The sequence below is a fragment of the Amblyomma maculatum genome, chromosome 10 (genome assembly GCF_055883805.1).
Source record: "Amblyomma maculatum isolate TAMU_Amacu chromosome 10, ASM5588380v1, whole genome shotgun sequence".
Lineage (NCBI taxonomy): Eukaryota > Metazoa > Arthropoda > Arachnida > Ixodida > Ixodidae > Amblyomma > Amblyomma maculatum.
In genome coordinates this window covers 64,355,194-64,382,482 of record NC_139353.1, presented here as the reverse complement: position 1 = coordinate 64,382,482, position 27,289 = coordinate 64,355,194, and the positions used below count along the sequence as shown (strand labels likewise).

General features: G+C 46.4%; 1 protein-coding gene across 3 annotated transcripts in view; it reads left to right on the top strand.

Moving 5' to 3' along the window:
• The window catches only part of spn-E (tudor domain containing 9 protein spindle E), a 153,491-nt gene extending 126,366 nt beyond the window's left edge, over positions 1 to 27,125 (top strand). For 2 of the 3 annotated variants that reach the window (XM_084582928.1, XM_084582930.1), the window contains exons 30-34: positions 6,577 to 6,783; positions 10,540 to 10,678; positions 10,826 to 10,947; positions 20,220 to 20,444; positions 26,313 to 27,125. In XM_084582928.1, the coding sequence (XP_084439054.1) occupies positions 6,577 to 6,783; positions 10,540 to 10,678; positions 10,826 to 10,947; positions 20,220 to 20,444; positions 26,313 to 26,496 (877 nt within the window). In that variant the 3' untranslated portion in view covers positions 26,497 to 27,125. Of the gene's footprint in view, positions 1 to 6,576; positions 6,784 to 10,539; positions 10,679 to 10,825; positions 10,948 to 11,527; positions 11,695 to 20,219; positions 20,445 to 26,312 lie in introns of those variants that run through there. The other variant, XM_084582929.1, reaches the window with a different exon arrangement.
• Positions 27,126 to 27,289: the final 164 nt, after the last annotated feature.

The following is a 27,289-nucleotide window of genomic DNA, read 5'->3' as shown; positions in this document are numbered from 1 at the left end:
TGCCATCTTTGCAGCGCTTCAAAAGGGCCTCGTCGCCCAGCCTGGCAAAAACTGGCTCAAGTGCTGTGCGAACATGGCCTGGCAGAGGGTTTTTGTGTGGTGGAGGCTCCACCTAGTTTGCCAAAGCACGATTGAAGGCACACCATGAATCAATTCCTTGAGGACAGCAACTGTGATCTGGGGCTTCATCTGTTGAGGTCAGGTGCAACAGCGTGGCTCGCACTGCTTCTTTCATGCCTGCGACGTCGTGGCTATGGCTCCGCAAGGCATACCCATAGTAATTGGTTATCTTTTTTATCTTTTCTTGGGTAAGGTTGCCCTTTCCACCAAGAGATTGCCCTTGTGCCTTCTTTTTCTCAACCAAGTTGCGAAGAGCCGTCCCCATCCGCTTGTGGACATGGTTGAGGCAGTCCTTCTTTTCGATGGATATATATCCATACATGCCTTCCTGGGTCAATGCATGAAAAGTGCGGCTATCACCATCCGAAAGTATGGTTGTGTACTGCAACCCATTTTTTTTTCAAGGACCTATTGAATAAAATCATAGCTGCTTCGCTCTCCATCCATCTGGCATTGCAGTCAATGTTCTTCATACACTTGTGGTTCACAGCCCAGTCACCGTAACCATCATCACTGGGATCAGGTGCCCCTTGGCACCCACGACAGTACCTTGAAAGCACAACATGGTCCAGTACAAGGCCAGTGTACAGTTCTATAATCAGCCAACTGCAATATTTGAATTGTGGCCACGCGTTTTCCATGTGCCATCAAATATCACGTCTACATTTCCTGTTGGGTTCAGGAAGTCTTTGTATAAGTCCTTCACCACTTTGACACTTGCTGCTTCTGTAGCAGTAGCAACTGCCTGGCAAGGTAGGTAGGTAGCAACTTTCATGATTCAATAAAGAACCAAGTGAGGGGGGTAAAGGGAAGTGAGGGAGCAGGACGACGATGGGCCCTCAGGCCGCTCTAGATGGCCGGGCACTTTTGAGCTTCGGCGACGCCTCGGGCCCAGCTCACTGTCAGATTCAGGAAGACGTGAGTAAAGTCGGCTCTGGTGCTAGGACACAAGTGGCAGTGAGGAGAGGTTTCGCCACGGTTTATAATAGAAAGAAAGGGGTCATGACTGTGGCCGTCTGAAGTCTGCGCCAGAAAACCTGGTCGCTTTTGGGAAGAGATTTATGCGCAGGAGGGTACAGCAGGCGGGAATTTCTATAAAATACGGCGAGGTCGTGGTAGTTAAGAAGCCGATCTCTGGCACTGCGAGACGAAGGCACCAGGTCGCTCTCAGCCCGGTTGACGAGTGCTCGGGCTTGGGAGTGAGCGGCCGTGTTGCCTGGGTGTTCGCTGTGCGCAGGGACCCAGAGGAGGGTGATGAGGTGATTCGGTGGAGGGGATGATGCTAGAATGTTTGCGGCCGGGGAGTGGATTTTGCGACGGGCATAATTACTAATTGCTGTTTTGGAGTCTGAGAAGATATACTCAGCAGAGGAGTGTGTGATTGCTAGGGCAATTGCTGCTTATTCAGCTTGCAGGGAATCCTGCAAATTTGGAATGGACGCACTGACTATCGTGTTGTGGAATCCATCCACGACGGCCAATGCGAAAGCTGGTCGGTTTGAATATTCGGCCGCGTCTACGTAAACTGCCGGAGCGCCAGGAGGGCAGTGCTTGTGCAAAGCCTTGGCTCTAGTTTTCCGTCTGTCACGATTATGCTCCGGGTGGGTATTTTTGGGAAGAGGCGGAATGTAAAGATTCTTGCTAACAGCGGTGGGAGAATTGCGCGTGGCCGAGGTATGACCGGGTAGGTTTATCCCAATTTGGCGCAGAAGAATTTGGCCGGTTTCGGTATGTGAGAGTCTGTGGTACTGACTAATGAGGTGAGCCCTAAGGTGTTGTGAACCGCTAGTTGAAGTAGTTTTTCAGTAGGCGTTGATTTAGAAAGGAGGAGAGCGCTTTTGTAAGCTGTGCGGATAAGTCTGTTGAGTTGCTCGGTCTCCATGGGTGTGAGGTAGAGGTAAGGGATGGAGTAGGTGATCCTGCATAGGCAAAATGCTTGAATGAGGCGACATGTGTCTGCCTCCCTCATGCCGCGATGGCGATTGGCGATACGCTTAATTAGTGAGGCTGTATTCAAAATGGCAGCACGAATTAATTTTATGGTCTCGGCGTTGGAGCCGTTGTCAGAAATACTGAGGCCTAAAATTTTGATTCTATTGACCCTGCGGATGGGGGTGTCGTTTAATGTGACTTGAATGTTAGGGGGGTTTCGTTCTTTTAGGTCCATGACTATGAGCTCAGATTTAGCTGCCGAGCAGCTTAGACCAATGCTGCTTGCACGCGTAGCAACAGTGTCAGTGGCCAGCTGAAGTTTGGATTCTATTTCGCCATGGTTGCCGGTATTGACCCAGATGGTGATGTCATCCGCATACAAGGAGTGGTAGATGGAAGGAATTTTGTCAAGATCCCTCGCTAACGGGATAAGAGTAATGTTAAAAAGAAATGGGGACAAAACTGCTCCCTGGGGCGTTCCCTTACTGCCTAGTGTGAAAGGGCAAGTTTTTACTGTGCCTAATTGTAGGCAGACGGATCGGTTGCTGAGAAAGGCAGCAACATAGTCATGCGTGCGATAGCCCACGTTTAGGTCGCTCAGTGATTGTAAAGCTTTCACCATGGTGTTCGTGTGCCCCCTGAAAGTTTTGTGGTGAAGTCCTCGGTGGGAGAGGTTCATTGTTGCACAAAAATTCGCTAGAGCAGTCACTCCCTTCCCTATGCTTCGTATGCCTTTCATCGCCCGCAGATTTACTTCAAAGGGTGTGATGCTAGATTTCCCGGGCACTCGTGGCGACGAAAAGTGCCGCTCGGCGAAATCTCAATTCGGACATGTGAGCACTAACTTCACAGCTAAGCCATACTCTCTTTCGCTGCGTTTCGCGAGTTGAACACTGGCCATCCTACACTTGCTGCAGCTTGTGGATGCAAACAGCTTCTTCAGTATACTCATATCAACAATTATGTACTCAGTGCCGCGATCGTCGTCTACACTTACTGTGCTGACGTTCATCAGCTCGAACTTGCGAGAAGTCGCGGACTTCTTCGCCAATGATGTCCTGGCATTATCTGCGTATTTTTCGCGTCCCACGCACTCCGCCTCCGTAAAAAACACTGTGTCCAAACGTTGAGCACGCGAGCTCGGTTTAGCCGCGTTCGTCGACGCTGAAGCGACGTGCGGAAACGCCGAAGTCGTCGTTAGGCTTAGCTCAGCCGGCTGGGCCGCTTCCGACGACAAGGAATTTGAAGCAACTCGCAGAGCATCAAAAGTAGATATTTTCGACGGACTAAGTCCAGGCGCATCCACTGGCACCGCAGACACTTGCAGTAACACCGAAGTTGACGCCGATCGGCACGGTCCAGCCGCGGCGTCCACCATCGAAGCTGACATCGACGATGTCGGTCCAGCCGCATCCATCGGCAAAACTGTGGTCGACGAGTTCAATCCAGCCGCATCCGCCGACGGCCCTGCAGCTTGCGGCAACACCGAAGCAGTAGTTCTCGATGTGGCACTCTTCTTATTCCACGCGCGTCTCTTTTTGCCGACTGCTTTTCGCGTGCTTGCTTTCAAGCGCGCGTCCCGCGCCATCGAGACACGCGACATTTCGACTTACCGACGTTTCTAAATTGCCGTTTTTTTAATTCTTTGAGTAGGAATTGAGCTATACAGTCGAACCCGGATATATCGAACTCGAAGGGAATCGCGAAATAGTTCGATATATCGATAATTCGATATACAAAAATCGGCTTGTGACGGCACTTACGATGCCAAAAAACGATACCGTATTTGTCGCGTAAGCAACCCACTCGCATAATGAACCCACCCTGCACTTTTGCACGAAGAATTTAAAAAAAAAAAAGTGTTAAGGCCAGCTCGCTCACATGCAAGCAATTGAGTGATCTCGGGGACGAGCGGCAGCGACACAGCGAAAAATTTCAAACTCCCTCTCGCTGCTCGAGCCACCGCGGCAGCTCTAAACTAGGTTTCTGTGTTGCCGCGGCAGAAATCGCAAGCGTTTTCGCTTGCATGTCGATGGCGCGCGTCACTCCGTTTCGGTCGTCGCATCCACAGCTCATTGCTTGGCAGCGTGCCAAGATGCTGCGCAGCGATAACGTCGGGACGCGTTTATCTTTTGATAGCTCCTGCGGTGGCGGGGAGCGAACTTGGCAGAGTGCCCGTGATGGCTTGATTGCACGTACAAGCCTGGTTCGATTTATCACGCCGCGCTTGGGGCGGGCGTCATGATTGCAGCAGCTGACCGCGTGCTTTCGTTGACTCATACATGCAAGGATAAACGACTCCCACAAAAAAAAAAACAAAAAAACTGCCGCTTCTTAACATCCGAACAGCACAACGATAAGAAAGGATGACTCGCAAAAAAAAAGAAAAAGCTAACAAACAGAGAGCTGCCGCTTTTTAATGTCCACAGGCACCATAGCCACCACAGCCGCTGCGCGCGCAGAGGGTTCGCAACACACGCCGGAGAAAGCGTCGACGCCTGTCTGAAAACGGGCTGAGCTGGCTTGGCGCATGCGTAGCGCGTGCTGAGGGAGAGAAATAGCTTGGCACAAGGGTGGGCACACCCACGCACATGGCTTGCAAACGTCATGTGTTGGCCCGCGGAAAACAATAACTGCAGATGCGCGCGCCTTTGGGGAATGGGCGCGGTGCTGCCCAGACCAGCCGTCGCCGAACTGTCCCCTCATTCCTTCCGCGCGTGGCTTGAAAACGACACGCGGCAAACGGCCAAGGGTGATGCGATCGTCTTTGGGGAAGGCACACTTTCCAGTGCGTGGTGCGGAGTTCGATATATCGAACGGCCAGTGAAATTAAGTTCGATATATGACGCGGCTTTCCTATACTTTTACATGGGATTTTCAAGGGGATATTCCGTGAGTTCGATATAACCAAAATTCGATATATCCGGGTTCGATATATCCGGGTTTGTCTGTAATATTTTGTAGAGGCATAGTCGGGAGATTGAAGACTTCAAAACAGCAATTTTTGAAAATTGCCATTTTTGACCATTTTTCGGGATTTTAAGACCCGCGTCCCCCCTTAAGAACTGATGTAAGGGAAACCACCTTGAAAGTGTTAACAGTAAATCAGAATGATTTGAAGTCAGAAGCGGCTTGCGCGACACGTCTACGAGGGAGCGGGGAAAGGGGGTGGAGGAGGAATCAGTCCGGAGGAGAGCGCACGCAGTGGCGCCACAGCCCCGTGCGCATTGGTGCGCGCGCTCACCCACCACCGTTGCCCAAGGAAACACTTTGCCTCGCGTCGCCAGCGCACTCCACTGTTCCTGCTACCGACGCGCAGGAGCCCGCGAGCAACCATGTGGCAGCGATGGACGCACGCTGCTCGCCCTTTGTCTATCTTCTGTTACTTTTTGCAGCTTTTAAGCATGAACTATTGTAGTACCATGTTCCAACAGCAAAAGCAGCGGAGACTGCTCCGTCTACCACGGGGATACGGCGTCGGCGCTGAAACACGGCGCGTTGTATCAAGTGCAGTCACTTGTTGCTATAGTAAGCGTTCTTCTCACTTCAGTTAATGTTTTATCGTCCTGAAACTTGCGGGGTTCTGCAAAATTTCGACTAGCTTGGTACTAGCCGAGAGACAGTCGGCACCGCGAGTTCGTTATATCAAGGTCAACAAGGTTAACCGCCGTGGCATGTTCGTTACATGGAGTTTTCAAATACATTCACTTCAATGGGGGTAGCGTTGGGGAATTGAAAAACTTCGTAATATAGAGGAATTCGCTATGTGGAGATTTGTTACATAGAGGTTTAACTGAAGTCAAAAGATAAACATGTCGTTATGTTAACACTGCGCAGCATTTTGGCGTGCTGCCAATAAGAGCTGTGGATGCAACAGTCGAAACAGAGGGACGCCTCTACTACCGCATTTTTTTATTTTCAAATTCTCGGCGGCAAAAGTGGGGGTGGGTTCATTATGCGAGTGGGTTGATTACGCAGCAAATACGGCATCATTTTTTGCGATCGTAAGTAGCGTCTGAAGCCGATTTCTGTATATCAAATTATCGATATATCAAACTATTTTGCGATCCCCTTCAAGTCTGATATATCCGGGTTCATTTGTAAAACTGGAACAGAACAACTGATCGGGTGAAGGAAGTCGCTCTTGTCTTGGTCTTGTACGGGGCCTTCTGCAAGTACAGTACTCACACTGACTTTGTTTCTGGCTCTCTTTTGGGAAGCAGCGGGCATTATTCCATCTTAATGCAGCTTAGTGACTGTTATGTCTGGGGAATGACACCATAGAGGACAGAAAAAAAAAAAAGACCATGCTGGGACTTGCCGTGCTGTGTTGCGATGCGCACCTCCTTCACTTTGAGTGCATGCTTACGGATTTGCACCTTGTTGTCAGCTACGCAATAAAAGGCCGGCCTGCTGTTATGTTGAGCTTCTGCTGAGATTACAGGCACTGCCGAGGAAAGATTGTTCTGTGGTATATACTCTAGTCACTCTGCCGAACAGCTGTGTGACTCTTCTCTCTGGCAGGAGTATACGCGTGGACCGGTCCAGTGTCAACTCGGTGCTGCTGAATGGCGAGCCCCAGAACCCCCACCCGCGGCTGCTGGTGTCATGCTTTGTGGGCCAGAGCGCCACCAGCGACAATGTGTTGCTGCGCAACACGACTCTGCTGCCCGCCGTGCCGGGCCTCCACTGCCTCATGCCTGTGCTGTTTGCGCCCTACGTGGAACTCAGGTGTGTGTGTGGGGGGGAGGGGTTGCAAACACCCGCGCAGCTTCGCTGAGACCCTTGGCAATAATTTTGGCAAATTTTATTTTTCATGAATGAAAACAGCACACCTAATGTGGTTTTGTGTGCTGAACACAAATATGCAGTCTATTTTTACCTATCACGTGTCAAGTTTGAAATATTCATAATTTATGACTGATCGTGGCGCCCAAGTTTTTAATAACTTCCATATCAAAGATTATTAAAATTTGATGTTTTGTGTGTTCTACAAGAGCCAAGGAGTGCAATTGTACCATTCTTATCATTTTTGCTTCCCTGGCACAAAAGTTATGGACTCGTTAAATACGCGTTTTAAGGCCTATTAAGTGTCAAAATTTTCAGTGCACTATCCTTTTAGTTTAATTAAATGTGTAAGTGGTAATCTTAAGTCATTTAGATCTTATTGCACAGAGCAATTTACCAGCTTTAAAATGCAACATTGACTGCTCATATGTGAGCACTGCATCTGGACATATCCTGGGCAGCAGTACGTGCAGTAGTTAAAACCTCGTTTTCTCAAAACAGTGCACTCGGTTTTGTGTAGGTCGGTGCTGAAAACCGCGAACAGCTACCATGATGACAATTGGACGTACCAAGAGGGATGTGCCAAAACATAATATAAATCTCAGCCGCCAGAATGAAAAAAGAACAGATACACTTAATAAAATCAGATATTTTCCATAGATGTGGTCATGAGGGGCGCTACGCTGATGATCCATAACTACAGTGCAAACGACAGGACAGAGATGGAGGGACACCACGCCACACAGCACTGTGTGGCGTGGTGTCCCTCCATCTCTGTCCTGTCTGTGTGGTGTGGTGTCCCTGTGTGGTGTCCCTCCTCCATCTCTGTCCTGTCGTTTGCACTGTAGTTATGGATCATCAAAAACACCAACTCGCCCAACAAATGCTTTTGTAGAGCTACGCTGATGATAGCGCTTCATCACTAGGGGTCTCTTCAGTTTGTTTAATGTGATCTTCACTGCCGAATTAAAGTTGTAAATCTTCATTTGTTGGATATTGAAGTGCTCGTTCTATATGCAATGAACCACGACTTGCTTGTTAACACCATAAGTTCATTATATATTTTCGGCTCATGATGGCCATAGTTGTTTATGCACCAGAAGTCCCATAATAACTACCGTATTTACTCGCGTATAACCCATGCACAAATTTGAAAAAGTGCTTTTAGAAAGTGGGGTATGGGTTTGCGAATTTTTTCGTTGTCCGCCATCCCCATTGTCATCGTCGCTTGTCAAGCCGATAGGGAGCCAACTAAAGGTATAGCCAAATCCATAGCATAGTGTCTTTATTTGCCAGACCACTTGTCAAGCTTTGTTCAGCCAGTGGTTGTTGGGCAATTTGTAAGGTGCTGTTTCAACACCCAGTCAACCCAGTTTTTACTGTTGGCCTGCTTTGTTTTGGTGCCATGAGTGCGGCTAGGCCGGCGGCCTTTACGCCCTTACACCGACAGGACGCTTGCAAAGGCTCGATATTCCACTGCTCTGCAGTGGATCATCGAAAGCCATACCCGCCGACTTGATGTGTAAGAGCTTTAAAAATGTGCCATCAGTAACAGCTTGGATGATGGTCCCGAGGACGACTACGTCTTAAGGGCCTGTCACACTAGCATGACACGACGCAGACCCGACAACTCAGACAATTGGCCAACTCGTCGGCTAGCCGTGCCTGCGGCCGACCAAGCAGTCACACTAGGCCGACAGTGACATCAACATGACCGAAAACCAAATGCCTTCCCAGTGTGACAGGCTTTGAGGCCGGGGACACCGACAAAACCCGTCTGCCAACTGTCGGTGGCCGAGTCTTCGCGAGAGCGGCCCCCAAGCACAATCTTTCTCGAAACGCGAAGCTGGCTCTGTACACCACGTCTGTGGCAAATACTTTTCTGCACTAATATACGTGAAAAGTAGTATTCATGCATAATCCCTGACCAAAACACAAGCGTGAGCTGCCAAAATGCTCGGGGGCCGCTGAATGCTTGTGGAATATAAACATCAGTGTTCGGAGCGAATAGATTTGTGGCGCGTCGAGACTGTGAACAATCTTTCCATGTTTCCGAATTGCACAGAACAGTGCAAAATGAACATAGTATGTGACAAAGAAATGATGAAAAGAAGCGATTATTTTCCTGAAGCCTGCCTAGAGCTGCCAATCCTCCAGCACCTCGATCGTTGCAATTACAGTCATAAAGTCTAGCTGCTGCATTGCTACTTCGCAAGCCAATTTGAATGCTACATTATGCATCACGCAATAAAGTTTTGTTCCATAATTCAATATGCTTCAAGAATTATATGCGTAAAAAGTGCAGAACTTGCATTTGAACTTTACAACACAACCAACAGCAGTCGTGGTCCCGCTGCTGGCCCTGTGAAGAAATCCGCTGAAGGTTTTACCTGCTACTGAATTACACGGCATGATTCAAACTATCAGCAGTGTGCTCAGCAAGTTGGCAGTCTACAGTTAAGCGGTAAACGTTCCTACTGCCTTTGAGATTACCCGCGATACTTTAGTGGTGCGGAGATATCAGCTAAAACTATAGCTAAACCTCTGAAAGCACTAGTTAGGCCTAACTTTTTTGGTGCAGTGGTTAGCGCAGTTGGCTATCAAAAGGAGGTCGTAAGTTCGATCCGGCACAGAGGGCAGCGGGTAGTTTTTTAATATACACTCTCTTATTCGCCGTGGACAGTTTTTATTTTTCGGAAACTGACGTTCTGATCTGGCAACCACAGCCATAAAATACTCGGCACTATTATGTTTCGGCTCATGATCACAACTGTTGAGGTGCTTGTTTTTGGTATGATCGAATTTATGAAATGGAATTAAAATTAAGTGTTCCTTAACTTAGCAGTTATGAGAATTAACAAAGTAAAATAAGATGGGAAGTAGCTACAGAAAGGAGAATTTCGCATGGCAGAAAAATAAAAGGGTTAAGAAAAGGAGCGGTATAATGACACGAGAAGAGTGAGAATGAGAGGACATGGTGGGGAGGTTTTGCACGTTGTCTCGCTCGTGTGACATAGGAGTTGGGTGACCGTCGGCCGACAGCCGTTCTTATTTTTTTTTTTTTTTTCTGATAGATGCACGGGTTATACGCGAAAACTTGGGGGGGGGGGGGGGGGGGGGGCTTTTTCTTAGTTCTAAGTTAGAGGTGCGTGTTATATGAATGAGCTGGTTATACACGAGTAAATAGGGTAACTATCGGAATGACTTTTGATCAGTGTTCTGTCCCTGTGCGAGCACGGTCTTCTCTTTTCTGTCATATTTTTTAAGAATGCGTATCTTGTTTTATAGTATTCTGCATTCTCTTAGTGTTTGTCACTAGATGGTGCCACAGTGTTTTGAATACCTTGGATGAAGTGGTGACCGTGGCCTACTAAAGCTTTCATCAATGAGGCGTATATTTCTTTGTCGTAACAGTCTTTCATGTGGAAACTAAAATCAACTCTACTCTATGCTAAAAATTTTCAAATTTCTGTTTGGCGGGTGAGGTCTATTTTCTATTTTAGTACATCACTTTTCTCGACTCGCAGCCATTGCCGTCACTACTTCTGGTTTCTAGTGTCAGCCTACATAAAAAAAAAAATGGCCACATGCACAGGTCAATATTTTTGTACAGCGCTTCTAACACACACACAAAGAAAAAAAGAGTTTTCCACTGGTCCAAAAAAAATCAATCGCGCAATGTTTCTCTTTTCGACCCAGGGTGAATGCTGAGCGGTCCGAATATACCGGAGCCCTCTGCGGCCTAGGCTACGAGTCGCCAACCAATATTGCCCTGTATCCAGAGCACGACCTCGAATTGGCATTCGACATTGCCTTTACAGACGAGGACCTTTTCATGGTATGTTAGAGGAAGCAGTCAGCTTGCCATTGCAGAACACCTAACCCCCTAATGAGCATTTTTTCAAACCCCTAACTTCTAAACATAACCTCTAGAGGTTGCATTACGCCTATGTGGGTGAAGTTTAACCCCCGGTTCCTTCTGCAGGTGAACAGGGTCCGCATGATCATCAACCTCATCCTGCAGTCAGCCCCCGGCTTAGCCATCGTCAACTGGTCAGGAGCAGGCCTGGCCAGCTGCCAGGACAAGGCACGGCAGTACCTGCTCAAGTGAGTGGACTGTCTCCAGGAATTGCTTGACCGCTTGCTAACTTGCCTTCTGTATTTATCATTCCTTCTGTTCGTATGCCTACGTCACAGCCTCGGCACCTCATTTGGGGCATGGAGCCTCAAGTGCACACAAGTTGTTGTTGCGTGATGACAGCACGGACCAGTCTTTCTGGTTGTACTATCCTATTGCCTCCTTCTGCTCTCTGGATTATCACTTAGCCAAAGAAAGGAATTGGCTCGGACAACAATGTGGTGTCTGCAGGAGCCAGAAACATGCCTAACTAGGACTTCAACAGTGACTTTGATAAAATCTCATTACAAGAGACACTCAGTTATAAGAGGCACATGGAAATGGTTTAGTTAGTTTTTCTATCTTTGCCACGTTAACATCGCACACTAGAGACATGGTTGCAACAGACACTCAGTTACTAAGGACAACCTTTTTGGGCATCTAGATTAAATTCTTCACTCTGTAGAAGAGATGCGACCCAGATGCTTTCACACAATGCGGCCGACATTGTCCTAATTCATATGCGCTTAACTTTTCATTTCCTTGGCTTGATTCTGTTGTGTTCCGCAGGTGGATGTCACTCCTTAAATGCCTGCGCCGAAATTTCCATCATTCTGCTTCTGTAGTGCCGGTGGTGTGCACTGACTTGAGTTGAATCTGCGTTGGCTTGGACTTCCATCCCAGCTTCCGCAGTGCCAGTCGCTTTGTAGGCCGGTAGTTGGACCAGTCGGACTCATGAGCTGAGGCCATTTAACTGTGGTTTTATACTGATTTGCAATAAACTGATCTAATCTGAATATAGATGAATTCTATAGTATTAATGAGAGGGTTGCAGGCATCGTAATTCGGCTTAATAAGCGGTATAAACTGAAGGTTGTACAGGCCTATGCACCTACATGTAGTTATGATGACCAGGCAGTTGAAAGCTTCTACGAAGATGTAGAATCGGCAATGCGAAAAGTAAAGACGCAGTATACTGTACTAATGGGCGATTTCAATGCCAAGATAGGGAAAAAACAGGCAGGAGACAAGGTAGTAGGTGGCTATGGCATTGGTTCTAGGAATAGCAGGGGGGAGTTACTAGTTGAGTTTGCAGAGCGCAGTAACTTACGAATCATGAATACCTTCTTCAGCAAACGGAAGAACCGGAAATGGACATGGAAAAGTCCTAACGGCGAGACTAAAAATGAAATCGACTTCATAATGTGTTCAACCCCCGCCATTATGCAAGATGTAGAGGTAATCGGGAAAGTGCGATGCAGTGACCACAGGATGGTGAGGTCGCGAATTAGCCTAAATCTGAAGAAGGAACGCAACAGATTAGTAAGAAAGGAACCCATCAACGAAATAGCGGTGTGGGGGAGGGCAGAAGAGTTCAGGATCTCGCTACAGAATAGGTTTTCAGCTCTAACTGAGGATGGCGACATTTTCCTAGAGGCAAGGAACAATAATTTCAGAGATATCATTACTGAGTGCGCGGTAGAAGTAGGCGGTATGATAGTTAGAGAGGATACCGGTAAGCTGTCTAAGGAGACGAAAGATTTGATTAAGAAACGCCAGAGTATGAAAGCTTCCAATCCAACAGACCAGATCGAATTGGCCGAGATATCAAAGCTAATCAATAAGCGCAAGGTGGCCGATATTAGGAAGTATAACATAGAGAAAATTGAGCATGCTGTAAAGAACGGGGGAAGCCTTAAAGCGGTAAAGAAGAAATTGGGCTTAGGCAAAAACCAGATGTATGCGATAAGGGACAAGGCGGGCAACGTCATCACTAATATGGAAAAAATAGTCAAAGTAGCCGAGGAGTTCTATACAGATCTCTACAGTAGCCAAAGTAGTCAGGACCGTAATGAGATTGGCGGTAGGGAAAAACAGTCAGACGTTCCACCAGTGACGAAGGACGAGGTCAAGAAAGCACTAGAAACTATGAAAAGGGGGAAATCGGCTGGAGAGGATCAGATAACTACAGATTTGCTGAAGGACGGGGGGGATATCGTGCTAGAAAACCTGGCCACCCTGTATACGCAGTGCCTGGTGTCATCGACGGTACCGGAACCATGGAAGAATGCAAACATTATCCTCATTCACAAGAAAGGGGACTCTAAGGACCTTACAAATTACAGACCAATCAGCTTACTGTCTGTTACGTATAAGGTATTTACTAAGGTAATCGCTAATAGAATCAGGACAACCTTAGACTGCAATCAAGCAAAGGATCAAGCAGGGTTTCGGAAACGGTACTCTACTATCGATCATATCCATACCATCAATCAGGTGATAGAAAAATGCTCGGAATATAACCAGCCCTTATACATAGCATTCATTGATTACGAAAAAGCATTTGACTCAGTTGAAACCTCGGCGGTGATGCAGGCATTGCGAAATCAGGGGGTAGACGAGCCATACGTGAAAGTGCTGGAAGATATATATAGCGGCTGCACAGCAACCATAGTTCTGCATAAAGAAATTCCCATAAAGAGAGGTGTTAGGCAAGGAGACACAATCTCCCCAGTACTATTCACAGCTTGTTTAGAGGAAGTATTCAGAGACTTGGAATGGGAGCAGTTAGGGATAAGGGTAGATGGAGAATACCTCAGTAATCTGCGATTTGCTGATGACATTGCCTTGCTAAGCAACTCGGGGGATGAACTGCAAATAATGATTGATGACCTAGACAGGAAAAGTAGAAAGGTAGGCTTGAAAATCAATATGCAGAAGACTAAGGTAATGTTCAACAGCCTCGGGAAGGAACAGCAGTTTACATTAGGTAGCGAAATACTGGAAGTAGTAGGCAAATATGTCTACTTAGGACAGGTAGTAACCGCAGACCCGGACCACGAAAAGGAAATAACAAGAAGAATACGATTGGGATGGAGCGCATTTGGCAAGCACTCGCAGATTATGACTAGCAGCTTGCCGGTATCGCTCAAGAGGAAAGTATACAACAGTTGCATCTTACCTGTACTCACCTATGGGGCTGAAACGTGGAGGCTAACCAAGAGAGTTCTACTTAAGTTGAGGACAACCCAGAGGGCTATGGAACGAAAAATGGTAGGGGTAACATTAAGAGATAGAAAGCGTGCAGAGTGGGTCAGACAAATAACTCAAGTTACCGACATTCTTGTAGAAATAAAAAAGAAGAAATGGACATGGGCAGGACATGTAGTGCGAAGAGAGGATAACCGATGGTCGCTGAGGGTAACAAACTGGATTCCAAGGGAAGGAAAGCGTAGCAGGGGGCGGCAGAAAGTTAGGTGGGCGGATGAGATTAAGAAGTTCGCAGGGGTCAAGTGGATGCAGCTAGCACAGAACCGGGTTAAGTGGAGAAATATGGGAGAGGCCTTCGCCCTGCAGTGGGTATAATCAGGCTGATGATGATGATGATGAATCTGAATCCTCAGTGTTTTTAGAAATCTTGGTTATAAGAGATCTTTCTGGGCTCCCTTCAGTGTGTCTTATAATGAGCTTTTACGTACAGTTGAACCTGGATGTAACGAACCTCTGTGTAACGAATTCCTGAATTTAACGAAGTTTTTAAATTCCTCAATGCCACACCCATTGAAGCCAATGTATTTTCGACCTCTATGTAACGAAGGCGTTGCGGTGGTCATCCTTGATTTAACAAACTCGCGAAGCTGATCAGTCATTTTTTGAGCTTTTGCTGAAAATTTGGCCGAAAAAATGCATTAATTTAGTAAATATTAGAGCTCTAAGAAGTCAGCAGCTACGTGAACGCCTGTAATCGCAGAAATCATGCAAAATTGGCGATGATGATGTTAGTATTACCTTCTAGCGCCGCTCCGTGGCTAATGCAGCAGCCTCCTCAGGCGTTGGTAGCGTAGTGCAACACCAGGTGGCGTTAGTGGCGATTTCTTTGTTGGTACTGTACGCGCGTGTAGCACATGCAATTTTTGAGCACGTTGTGCATTCGCCATCTTGTCTGTTGTTCGGCGCCTCGTGCACGTCTCGTATGTCTGCGGATTGCGGTGTTGGTTCGCCCGACGTATTTCGGAAGTGCTAGGCCAGCCTTTCTGCCTGTATAGACAAGCAGCAGCCTGTGACGTCAGTGGAGATGCGGCGGCACTGGCGACAGCAGTGACTTTCGTGGTGTAGGCTAAAGCGCGGGCCGTCTGCATTGGATGCACGGCGATTGCTGGGTTTTCGGGCATAATTCCCAATATTTCTAGAGCTGTGGTGCGGTTGATTACGCCTCGAGGCACAAAAAGCAAAATGGCACTTGTTTTAACATGTTTCTTGCGGTAGGATAAAGATGGGAGCGAAGGGCGGCGGCGTTGAGCGCGACAAGTAGACTCTTCGGTGACGGATTGCCTTCGAGGCTAACATGCATTGCAGTTCTTCACCGAAACTAGATCAGTTCGTTTACAATCATTAATTGTCATTATTGCTTTTCAGCGGCACGACGAATAGCGCAAGAATAAACGCCTGCAGCTCATGCCCGTTTTGACATACTATCAAAATTGTCATAAGAAGTTCAGACACGATATATTCCGTATGCGTATGATCCCGCAGGGAAGCTGTGCTGCGAGTTCCATTCACTTGCAGTACTGCCCGTGCATATGTTCACACAGAAATGACAAAAAAGCTGCTGTGAAGGTAATTGCAATTGCCTTGAGCGGTCACTCCAGGGCGATATTGCCGGCAATAACAGGCCCGGTCTTGAAAGTAGCTTTTCTCTGTACTTTCGTGAGTTTCAACGAGTGACTCTTGATCGTTATGATCCGGGCAGTTCCGCAGCATTATTTCTCATATTTTAAAATTTTATTTCTAGAGGTCATTATAAGATTCTGACAAAAGAATTAAATATCCACGTACAACAGTATAGCTCCGATTGAGCAGGATATTTAAGTATATATGGTACATGGAGTTTATTGTCCCTAAGTGGAATCGACTATGAGGGGTGCAAAATAAGCAGAATAAGATGACGCACATGTGAATAAAAAAATTTCCAAGGATATTAAAAAAAAGCTCAGCAGATCGCGCAAATTTCGCTACAAGCGGTCGTAGAGAATGTTGCATCTGCACTCATGCGTCTCTCCTATAGCGCAAAGAGAACAAAATCAGAGCTTTCTTACTGGCCTTCATGTACATATTAACCTGTGAACGACCTTGCTATGTCTGTAAGATGAAACAGACGTCAAACGTCTTTTTATCGAGCAGGCGAAAACAAGTTGGCAGCACACTTTGCGAACATGTTACAAAGAGCTCAATCTTTTGATTGAGTTCTTCTTATTAGATATGAAATTTTATGACTTATTTTGCTGGTAAAGTGAGCTAGAAATGTGATTTCTAGTTTACTATATATAGTTGCCAATAATATTGTTCTTTAGAGTGAGTGCTTGAAGCAGCAGGAAACCAGTCAATAGAGTCCTCATATGAAAAACACACTTCCAGTCATTCATATTGTCGTGCTCCTTGTATGCGCTAGGAATAGGCCTGGGAGTTGAACAAGGTTGACTATTAGTCTTTCTTATACATTGCTCTTTCTCGATTTTATTAAACTTATAATCACTTGCTCACGGCAGTCGCCTACGTACTGTAGCTGCGCCCTGTTGAGGTCACGGAGAACGAAGCCAGTGCAGCGCTCTCCGCCAGGTAATTCCAACTGTAATCAGCTGATAACGTGCGGAAATACTCTTCAGGCATAAACCAAGCTCTTTCTACGCATAAGCGAAGCTTGCGTTTCATAATATTCGCACGCGCGAACTAGTTTCGAAGGCAGCGTCGCTTTGCGCAATGTAGGCATACTGCGCTTTTGCCTACACCCCATGTCGCTGCCGATCGCAGCGTCACCTTTGTTTACAAACATGACGTTTGTCTATTCGTGGGGCTCCGCTTGTATCTGCGGCGTCAGTTCGTCGTGATGAATTCTGATGAATTCAACGGCCAGAAAACGAAACGTTTTGTCATTTCAAGACAAACGCCATTTTAAATGCGGTCTCCGCGGGCGAGAAGAAAAAGGACGTTGCCACTCGTTTCAACATCCCAAACTGTCAACATATGATGATGCGGACAAGGCAGTGTTCACATGGTTTTAAATTCTGTTACCGGTGCTGACTGATACAGAAGCTTCTTCTGAACATCCATCTGGAACGGGAGCTGAAGATCAATATTTATCAGTCAGTAGAAACACTTGCTGCCTCCTGGCAAGAAGTCAGGGCAGAAGTTATTGAAAAGTACTTTATGAAGGCAGGGATTGCAAAAAACGCACAGGCTGGTGTCGACGACGAGAAAGCTTCATCCGATGTGGCCGAAGTGTGGGATGAGCTACGCAGCAAAGGTGGTGTCCCCGACAACTTCCACCTGAGCGACTTTTTGTTTGCCAACAACTCCACCGTAGCTACGGTAGAAATGAATGATGAGGCACTTGCTGAAAGCGTGCAAAATCCCGATGTCTGTGATTATTGTTCCTGTGAGCCAGATCCGTGTGACGTGCACACCGCGAAGGGGGTGATGAACGCAATCGACATATTGCGCCGTTTAGTCGGCTCGCGCGACAAAAAAAGGAGCATACATGATTTAGCTTCATTGGAGCGCCGTGTTGTGCCTTCGCTTGCGCGGAAACAAGCTGAGATTATGCAGTTTTTTAGTGCAGAATAAATGCCTGAAGGGTGAGTTCACCTTCACTGATATCTGAAGCCTTTCGGTTTGGTTTCTGCATCATTCGTGCGAGCCTTCATACAAAACCTGCATGTAACGAAAAATTGGAACTTTTGTCAACTTCGTTATATTCAGGTTCAACTGTATACTAGTTAGTGCCCTTACATAGCAAAGATTTATATTGATCCAAGTGACTTTACTATTGCACTATAGACAAGCGTCATATTTGTAAACAAAGGTGGCGCTGCGACCGCTAGCAACATGAGGTGTAGGCAGAAACGCAGCGTGCCTACACAGCTCCAAGCGACGCTGCGTTCGAAACCGGTTCGCACATGCGAATATTCTGAACCGTGCGCTTCGCTTGTGTGAAGAAATGGTTTGGTAATGCCTGGAGAGTATTTCAGCACTTTTGGAGCTGATTACTGCTGGAATTACCCGGCAAAGAGCTGCATTGGCTTCCTTCACCAAGGCCTTAACAGCGCGCGGCTACGGTGGGTGGCTGTAGTGACTGATTAAGTTAAATGAAAATGAGAAAGCCCAGTGTAAAGAGAAACTAATAGTCAACATTTTTCAACTTCCTGGCCTATTGCTAGCGGATGAAAGGAGGAAAACGATATGAATGGAAGTGTTTTTCATATGACGACTCGGACTTTCCGCTGCTCCAATTAAGCACCTTCACTCTAAAGAATAATTATTACTGGCAACTATGTAGGTAACTCAAACCATATCTTTAGCTCACTGTACCTGCAACTTAAGGGACAGAATTTCATTGTATAGTTCTTTTTCACATTCGCTGATAGTACATGCTGCTAACGTGTTTTATCCTGGTCGATAAAAAAAAAAAAAAAGTTTCACGTCTGTTTCATCGTATAGACGCGTCAAGGTTATTCAGAGATTAATATATATATGAAGGCTTTTAAGAATGCTCATTTTGTTCTTTTCTCTCTGTAGGACAGGTGCACGAGCACAAGTGCAACGTTCTCCACAATCACTTGCTGCGAAATTTGAGCGATCTGTTGATCTTTTTTTTTAATACACTAGAACCTTCTTATTGAAATGCGCGTCATATTATACTGCTTATTTTGCACTCCTCATAGCCGAATCCACTTTGGGACATTAAATTTCATATATACCATATACTATACCATACTAATTGTCATCACACACGGTAATGTATAGTGCCTAATAAAACTTTGTCTAAACATACCATACTTAAATATCGTGCTCGATCAGAGCTAGTTGTACGTGGATATTTAATTCGTTTGTAATTCTTATTGATCTTAAAAATAAAATTCAATAATCGTAGAAATAGCACTGCATGACTTTGCTGGGATCCCAATGATGTTTACTCGCTTTCTAGGACCGGGGATGAAGAGTCTCGTTGAAACTCTCGAAAGTGTTATCAGAGGAAAGCTGCTTCACAAGTTCGGGTCTGTTTCGGCAGTATCGCGCTGGAGTGACCGCTCAACTGCAGTTACCTCCGCAGCAGCTTTTGTTTCATTTTCTCTGCGAACATATATACACGGGCAGTACTGCAGGTGAATGGGATGTTACAGTGCGGCTTTCGATCCTGTCTTTAAGATCGTACACACATGGAATGTATCACGTCAAAACTTCTTATGATCGACTTGATAGTATATACAACATAACGTGCACAAGCTGTAGGTGTTTGCTATTGTGCTCTTCATCGTGCAGCCGAAAAACAAACACGATAATTAAGAGTTGCAAACTAACTGACCAAGTTCCAATGCAGAAGCACAACGCATGTTAGCCGCGAATGCAATTCGTCGCCGAAGGGTCTACTTGTCGCGCTCAATGCCGCTGCCCTTCACTCTCTTCATCCGACCGCAAGAAACATGTGAAAACAGGTGCCATTTTTGTTTTTGTGCCTCGTCGCACAACCAACCGCACGAAAACTTGCAAGAGTACCAGGAATTATGCTCGAAAACACAGCAAGCGCTGCGCATCCAATGCAGACAGCTCGGGCTTTCGCCTACACCACGAAAGTCATTGCTGTCGCCAGCGCCGCCGCATCTCCGCTGATGTCACGGGCTGACGCTTGTCTATAAATTCCTCCTTAATATGCTTAAAATTTCTATCTCAGCATTTGAGAACATAAGACGCAGCTACATTTAAATCCTTTGGGTAGCAGCTGATGCCGCTAATGTCTCAGTGTGACAGTGATCAGATGCAGCAGTGGCAGTGTTCTGCATTTTTTGGAGCTAAAGAATATGACCCATTTAATCCACACCTAATCGAAGATAATGTATGTTGCGTACTACACAGGGTCCGTATGATTTGAACTTCGTGTAATTTGGACAACTTTTCAGTGCGCTTAGAGCTCAAATTATCAGCAATTAGATTCGTTTTAGTTCATCTTCATTGTTTCGCAAATGCTTTTAGCCAACCCAGGGGCTTTTAAACGGTGCTGAGGAGTCTCGAGCGTCTTGGTTTTCATCTCTTAGTGCCTAACGTGCACGCAGAAAATATATGCATAGGTTCTCTGAAAGTGGTGGGGGTGAAATCTATGCCGGACTGGCTACGAAGTGCAGCAGCCAGACTGTAGTGAGCAGTTACAGTTTGGTCATCCCCAAAAATGGAGCAAACAGCTCGTTTCAGTACCCCCCATTCTTTCTGGCAGCGTGATCACCAAGAAGCGCCAGACGGTGAAGCCCCGGATGGCACCGCGCCGCTATGTCTGGAACCTGCTGCACCGGGACTGGCGCGTGCACGCCGTTGTCGAAGATGTCGTGCCCCCACAGAACAGCCTGCTGCCGCTTTTGGATGGCGTCACACTGGAGCCTTCATTCCACAACCTGCGGGATGTGCGCAAGAAACTGCAGGACCTGCATGTCCGAGCCAGCAAGTGAGTCCTGTGACCAAGCTTCGCCCACTTTGGGCAGCCAAGCTTGCAGGCATGTTCAATGTAGGGCTTCTATCTACCGTATTTACTCGCATAATGCTCGCACCCCCAACATTGGGCGTCAATAATTGGAATTGTTTTTTCCTCTTATAATCATCGCACCACCAATATTACCACCGCGAGAGTCGTCTGCTAGTACAGTGAAAGCTTGCTAATTCGAATTTTCGAATAATTCGAACTAGACTACTTGGTCCGGCCAAGCTCCATAGAGATATGTGTATAAGAAAGCCCGTTAATTCGAACGCGAGTCGGTTCTGCTACGGATAATTCGAATTACGTGCTGCCGCGTCTGGGTGGCTTGGCGCACATCATGCGGCAAAAAATAAAAATTTAAGAAACGCCTCCACGATCGGAAGGCATAATGGACCCCTTTCAAAAATCGTTAAGTAGGCTTTCTCACACTGCTTCTTTCCCCAAACATGGCGTCACTGGCCACCAGAAAAACGGCAATATAGACCTGAAATCACATGTTGCTTCTACACAGATGCATGTAGTGGTAATAGGGCAATTATGCAAATATGTTCTGATGCATAAATCATATGAATTATGGCCTTAATATAATGTTTTAATACATTGCTGTTCCGCCATTAATGGGGAAGGCAGCATAGAGGTGAAGCCGACTTAACATTTATGAAAGGGGTCTATTAGAGGCTGCGCATGTCCAAAACGGGGACAGATGATGGAACCAGGTGAAACCATGGAAGAGTTGGTAAAGCTTAAATGGCGCCATGACTGGCGCGGCGGCTGGCGGCGTTGGAGGGAGGGGAAGGCGGCCGCCGCGGCAAGGTCAGTGCATGGCCGCGGCAGCGGCTGCCAGCTCCCTCGTCTGCGCAACCCCGTAGCTCGCAACTAAATACTCGTTAATTCCAACCCTGTTAACGTGGAAATAGGGTTAAGTACTGTCAGCGCGGTCCCAGCCATCGCCCATGAAAGGCTATGATCTCGGACGGGCACTATGGGTTAAACGTTTTTTTTTTTTGTTTTTTTTTTGCGATAGCCATCCATCTTTCTACCCATCAGTTGTCAACGGAAGCACACGAGTCAGCCGCGATCGTGACGGCGGCTTTTAGCGCCGTTTGCTTCAGAAGCTGCTAGCTGCTATGCATGTTCCGTTGAGTGGAGTGGCAGTAGACAGCCACCCGCCCCAGTCGCTCATAGCATGATAAAGCGAACATACTGAAAAGGAGGCTTGCACCACCGGACAAGCGCTGGCGCTTTGCCAAGTTCGCTTCCCCCCCCTCCCCCCTGCCGGAGCTAAAGTCAAAAGATAAACACGCCATTATGTGCAGCATCTTGGCGCACTGCCAAGAAATGTGTTGTGGACCATGACAGGGCGCGAAATGAAGGGACGCGCCAACAAAAGACTTTTTTTTTTTTTCGGGATTCGTAGGCACAAATCAGGGCTGGGTCGGTTCATTATGCAAGCGAGTTCGTTACGCGACTAAATATGGTACATTTACTTAATACAAATGGCTCTTGTCAATTTTTTCGAGGCCATTCGATAATTCAAACATCAGATAATTCAAACTTTTTTCCCGGTTCCATGAAGTTCGGATCAACGAGCTTTTACTGTAGTAACAAGCGCCATCTTTGGAGCGCTACTGAACCTAGCTGGCCTCGTGTGCACGCACTACTAGGCGGCGATAGCGTGCTCGGGTAGATCATCATCATCGGTTATGCTCGTCTTTTTTTTTTTACCTCCATGATGCTCGCAGTCGTCACCATTTTGCAAAATGTCTCCGCGTCTCGTTATTGTTCCTTCATTCCGTTTGTGTTGCTTGCTTTGTTTCACTGTCTACCGTGTTCTTGGTGCCGCATCGCGGTGGGGTGGTACGCAAGTTATACAGCTGCTTTTAAGCTGAAAGCTTTCGAGTACGGGCTACAGCATAGCAACTGCACTGCCAGCAGGCACTTCGGTGTCAATGAGTTTTGCGTAGTACGCTACTGAAGACAGCGATTGCAGTGTCGACACGGACTCGGATGAAATCTCTGATCAAGAGTAGAACTGTATGGTCTGCTGTGAGCATTTTACTACGGAACGCGAGGAATGATAAGGCTTCGGGCGGTAAATGAAGTGCGTTTGGCGAACCTGTACTTTTATAACAAGGGTAAGTTCTGCTTGAAAGTGAGGTTTTGGTTATATTTACAATAGCTGACCTAAGAATCCCGATTCGCACCTACAGTCAACGACCAATTTTTCGGACTCTCAACGGACCGCGAAAATGTCTGAAAAATCGGGCAGTCCGAAAAACCAAATGTGCACAAAAAAAGCTCAATTTATTGGCCTTGAGGCAGGAAAATGTCATGAATACTTTTCTGCACCACGCTCTGCTTCCGTGAAAACAGGTCCGTTTGAATTTTGGCGAGAGCCGGAGTGTCGCTGTAAGCCGACGAAAGGGTAGCAACCGCTTGCATCAACTCAGCTTGCATCGGCTGCGCTGCTGCAGGTGAATCGTCGTCGGCGTCGTCCGACTCTGCAAGCACTTGACGAATAATTTCGGCATCTGTGAGCCCAGCGCACAGTTCCAACTCGTGGTCCATGTCTGTGAAACTCTGAAAACGAGACGGTCGATGGAATTTCGACACCTGCGGCGTGAAGGTCGTCAACGAGCTGCTCACTGCCTGACAGCTGCTCGACGACGCTGTCCTCGTTCAAAGCAGCCGACTCGTCTTTCGGCACAAATCCCGCGTGGCAGAAGTGATTGCACAGCGTTGAGGGTGCCACTGACTTCCACGCATCGGCGAGCATACTAAGTGCTCCAAGCAGATCGACAGAGTAGGTTTTCCCACTGTCGAGGCACACCACCACACGCGAGAGCAAGTGTGACCAATAGTTGACCTTGAGGTTTTGGATCACACCTTGGTCCATCGGCTGCAGGACACTTGTCGTGTTCGGTGACAAAAACTCGACGCGCACAGCCTTCAAGTTGTGAATGCGCCCATGTGCAGCACAGTTGTTAACGGACAACGAAAATCGGTGACCTTCTTGGTCAAACTTACGGTCCAGTTTTCGCACATAGCTTTCAAAAAGTTGCTGCATTATCCACGCCTTCTTGTTAGCCTCATACAAGACAGGCAGTGTCTTTGCGCCTTTCAAGCACCTGGGGGCTTTCGACTTGCCGATGACGAGCATCAGCAGTTTTTCTGTCCCCAACATGTTGCTGCCGACCAAAACTGTAACCCGCTCCTTACAGTGTTTTCCACCATGGCAGGGGTCACCAGCAAAGACAAGGGTCTTCTGCGGCATAAGGTTTAAAAAAAGACCGGTCTCGTCGCAGTTGAACGTGTCGTTCGGCGAGTACTCCTGGGAGAGCGACTGCAGCTTCTCAGAGCAGTAGTCTGTGACAACACTCAAATCAACAGCTGCACTTTCGCCGCACAGTTTTTTAAAACTGAGGTTGAAATGCTTCTTGAGATTTCGTAGCCAGCTGTCGCTCACCTTAAAACCTTCAATGTTCATTTAAAGCGCCATCACCTCAACTTTTTGTTTGAGGAGGCCACCGGAGACAGGAACATTGCTGGCCACTGCTGATTTGAGCCATGCGATGAGGGCCTCCTCAAGCTTTGGGTAGGTGCCTTTGCTTACATTCTTCTGATGACACCCAGTCGACTTCTCCGCTGGTTCCAAAATCTTCTGCTTGTTCTTCATGTAGTCCGAAATAGTTGGTCTTAAAATCTGGAACTCTTTCGCGACGTCTGCCTGTGATCGGCCACCTTCCACGAGCTTCACAATAGCCGCTTTCTTCGCCATCAACATGGTGAGGTACTTGCCTTGCTTCATGGGTGCCTTCGAGGCCGACAACAACATCGATGATTGCTTCTCCTTTACAAACCACTGGATCACAACACTGACTCAGTTGAGTGCCTTCTCGCTGCCACGTTGCACTCAAAAAAGAAAAAAAAAAAGCTCCTTATAAAATCTGGAACAGCTTCAGAACTGAAGCAGATTCAATTAAATGCGAACCGCAGTAGCGACCACGGTAGCAACAGAACGCAGAATGATAACGACTAGGCCTAGTCGCTACGCTCGGCAACGCACGTGAAAGGCACAGCAAACACACAGAGGAATAGGCAGTCGAAGCGATCAAGCTAAAAGAAAAAAAGAAGGAAGCACTCCGGCAGCGACGTTGTTCCAGAAGCGGAAGCTGCTAGGCCAATAATATAGCCTCGATCCAGTGTCATCTTTCCAGAAGAGCGGCACGCAAGGCATGCATCGATTTCGAGGCTATAGAAAGAAAAAGTAAACAAACAAGGTGGCGGCGACGGCGCTCAGAATGTGTGGCAGTTGGCCCGGCTGACGCTTGAAATGTCCGAAAAATTGAATAGCCCTCCCTAGAGTGTCCGAAATTTTGAGCTGCATAATACATTGACTTTATAAGGTATGTCCTGGGGCCGGCAAAAAGTCCGAATAATCAAGCATGTCTGAAAAATTAAGTGTTCGAAAAATCAGTCGTCGACTGTATTTAAATTTGCTTTTAGCACTCTAAAACATTTGCTTGAAAATTTTCCCTGCATAATTATCGCACCCCCCAACTTAACATCAATTTTCCGCAAAAAAAAGTGCGAGCATTATGCAAGTAAATACGGTTTGTCGCTTCTGAGAACTCTGCCAGTATGCGTCATGGCCCTAATCACGAGTGAGCTTTTGGTAGGTCAGGGGGAAAAGACGGGGGCAACATCTACTACCTGTCACGATAAACTACTAAAATGCGCCAAACTAGTTACTAAGTTTATACAGTTGAAACTCAATATAACGAAGTCCTACTTGCAGCCAAAAAATCATGAATTTCGTTAGGTCAAGGTTCCAGCGTTTTAGTTGTCCGAATAAACTGACAGGTTCGTGGAACACTGATATTAGATGGGTACTTATAAATTACAAATTCAGGAAATAAGCAAGAAACTCTAGAAGTAGTAGCACTAACAAGGTTTTGTATGCGGACGACGGATGGTGCAGTGGTATGCCCCTATCACCATTTTTTTCAGTCGCAGATTCCAGGCTGCCGGCAAAATTGGTGGTCTGTGTAAAGTGCGGTCTGTCTCGGCTAAGATTTTTGTTCTCGTGTGATTGTCAATACAGATGCTGGTACATGCATGCGATATGTCAGGACGTAGTTAAATCGAAAGTGCAGCATAAAATTACTTCGTTAGATCATGAAAAAATTCATGGTTTTCAGTAGTGCAGAGATTGGGAACTAAAAAAAAATTTACAGTGCAAATCTCGTTACATTGAAGTTCGTTATATCGAGTTTCCACTGTACTTGGTTTAACCATGTTAAACCTCTATATTTATTTTCTGCTCGTTACAGTCAAAGGTTCTTAAATTTATTTTGATTTGATTTGATTCTTATTAGCTTTTATCTTTCAGAATTTTTGCATTCATGCTCCATCAAAGTCCACGTGTCAGTTCAAATGTCGATAAGTTCTGCCACCAATACAGACCTGCCGTTTATTTGGGAAGGATATAGAGAAAGCAAAATAAAATCAGCTTATCATTTTTCTGTGGCAAATGCTGCAGCAAAATGCTTCAATGCAAAATATAGATCCTTCATGAATTTGATGCCGGGCTCTGTTCAAAACAGAAATTGAAAACGAAAAAAAAAGCGAACACTATCAGTGCTCTCGTAACTTTTTTTTTTTTCCCCCTACGCATGCATACTCTTGGGAAGGAAATGGAGCTGCTTTTATTTCTTTTTATATTTAGGCTGCTGCATAATCTGTTTGCGGGATGGGGGGGTAGTGCAGCCTATTTTGATCCGATTGCTATCCGATGTTTTTTACTTAGGATTCCTTTGTCTCTTTTATTTTCCACAGCTGCCGCGATTCGGATTTTGGTGACCACATCATGCGGTGTCCAGTATGCGATGTGATGTCGATGAGCCCTTACGCCGTGCTTCAGCACCTGCGCTCGGAAGTACACATTGCGAAGGAGCAGCAAGTGCTGGAGCTCTACGACAAGCTAAGCGCAGAGCACAAGCCCAAAGGGCATAGTCCATGAAGTGTCACTATTTCCATCTTTTTTTTTTTTTCACTTTCTAAACTTCTTGTAACGGCAATTTTCGGAACAGTACATGACAAAAAGGAGGGAGGCGGGGTGCTTTCTTCAGTTTGCTAATATGCTGAAGAAAACCTATGCGTTCTGTGATGTTCTTTTTATCCTGCTTCCTTTATGCATTTTCTGTAAAGACTACTTGGTAAATAGGCCATAAGCAACGCACATGAGTTTTCAGTGGGTTCGAACGTTGTTTCTTTTGCTTCCTTTAGGTGCCTAAGCTATGAACATTACGTTGCTGCATTGTGTTCTCTGTGACGTTATAGTTTTTATTTTATTTTTAGAGGTGGATACAGTGCAAATGCACAGGCAGCAGAGGATAGATATTGTAAAGCCTTTTTTTTTTTTTTTTTTTTTGGCGAGTTCTTTGCCAATTTTGTGCATTGCATGTTATGCCCAGCACACGCATTGTAAAAAGCCATTCATGTGTGTAGCTACTGCATTGTCTCCAAATGTTACGCAAATCTGTGATCACATTAGTCGTACGTTGTCATCCTCAGGGACAGTTATTTGCCTTGATACATTTTGTAAAGCGTTCATTTGAAAGTGCGAATAAAATGCTTTTCAAAGACTTGCTGGATTCGTCCTCATATGCTCATTGCAGGTATAAACAGCATATCTTTAGCCTGCTTGATAGAGAGACGAGCATGCTACCGATACATTGCAGTTTTTTTTTTTTTCTTTATTGCCGGCTGTCATTGTACATGCATTCATTAAACGTGCTGGCCGCACTTCGGGT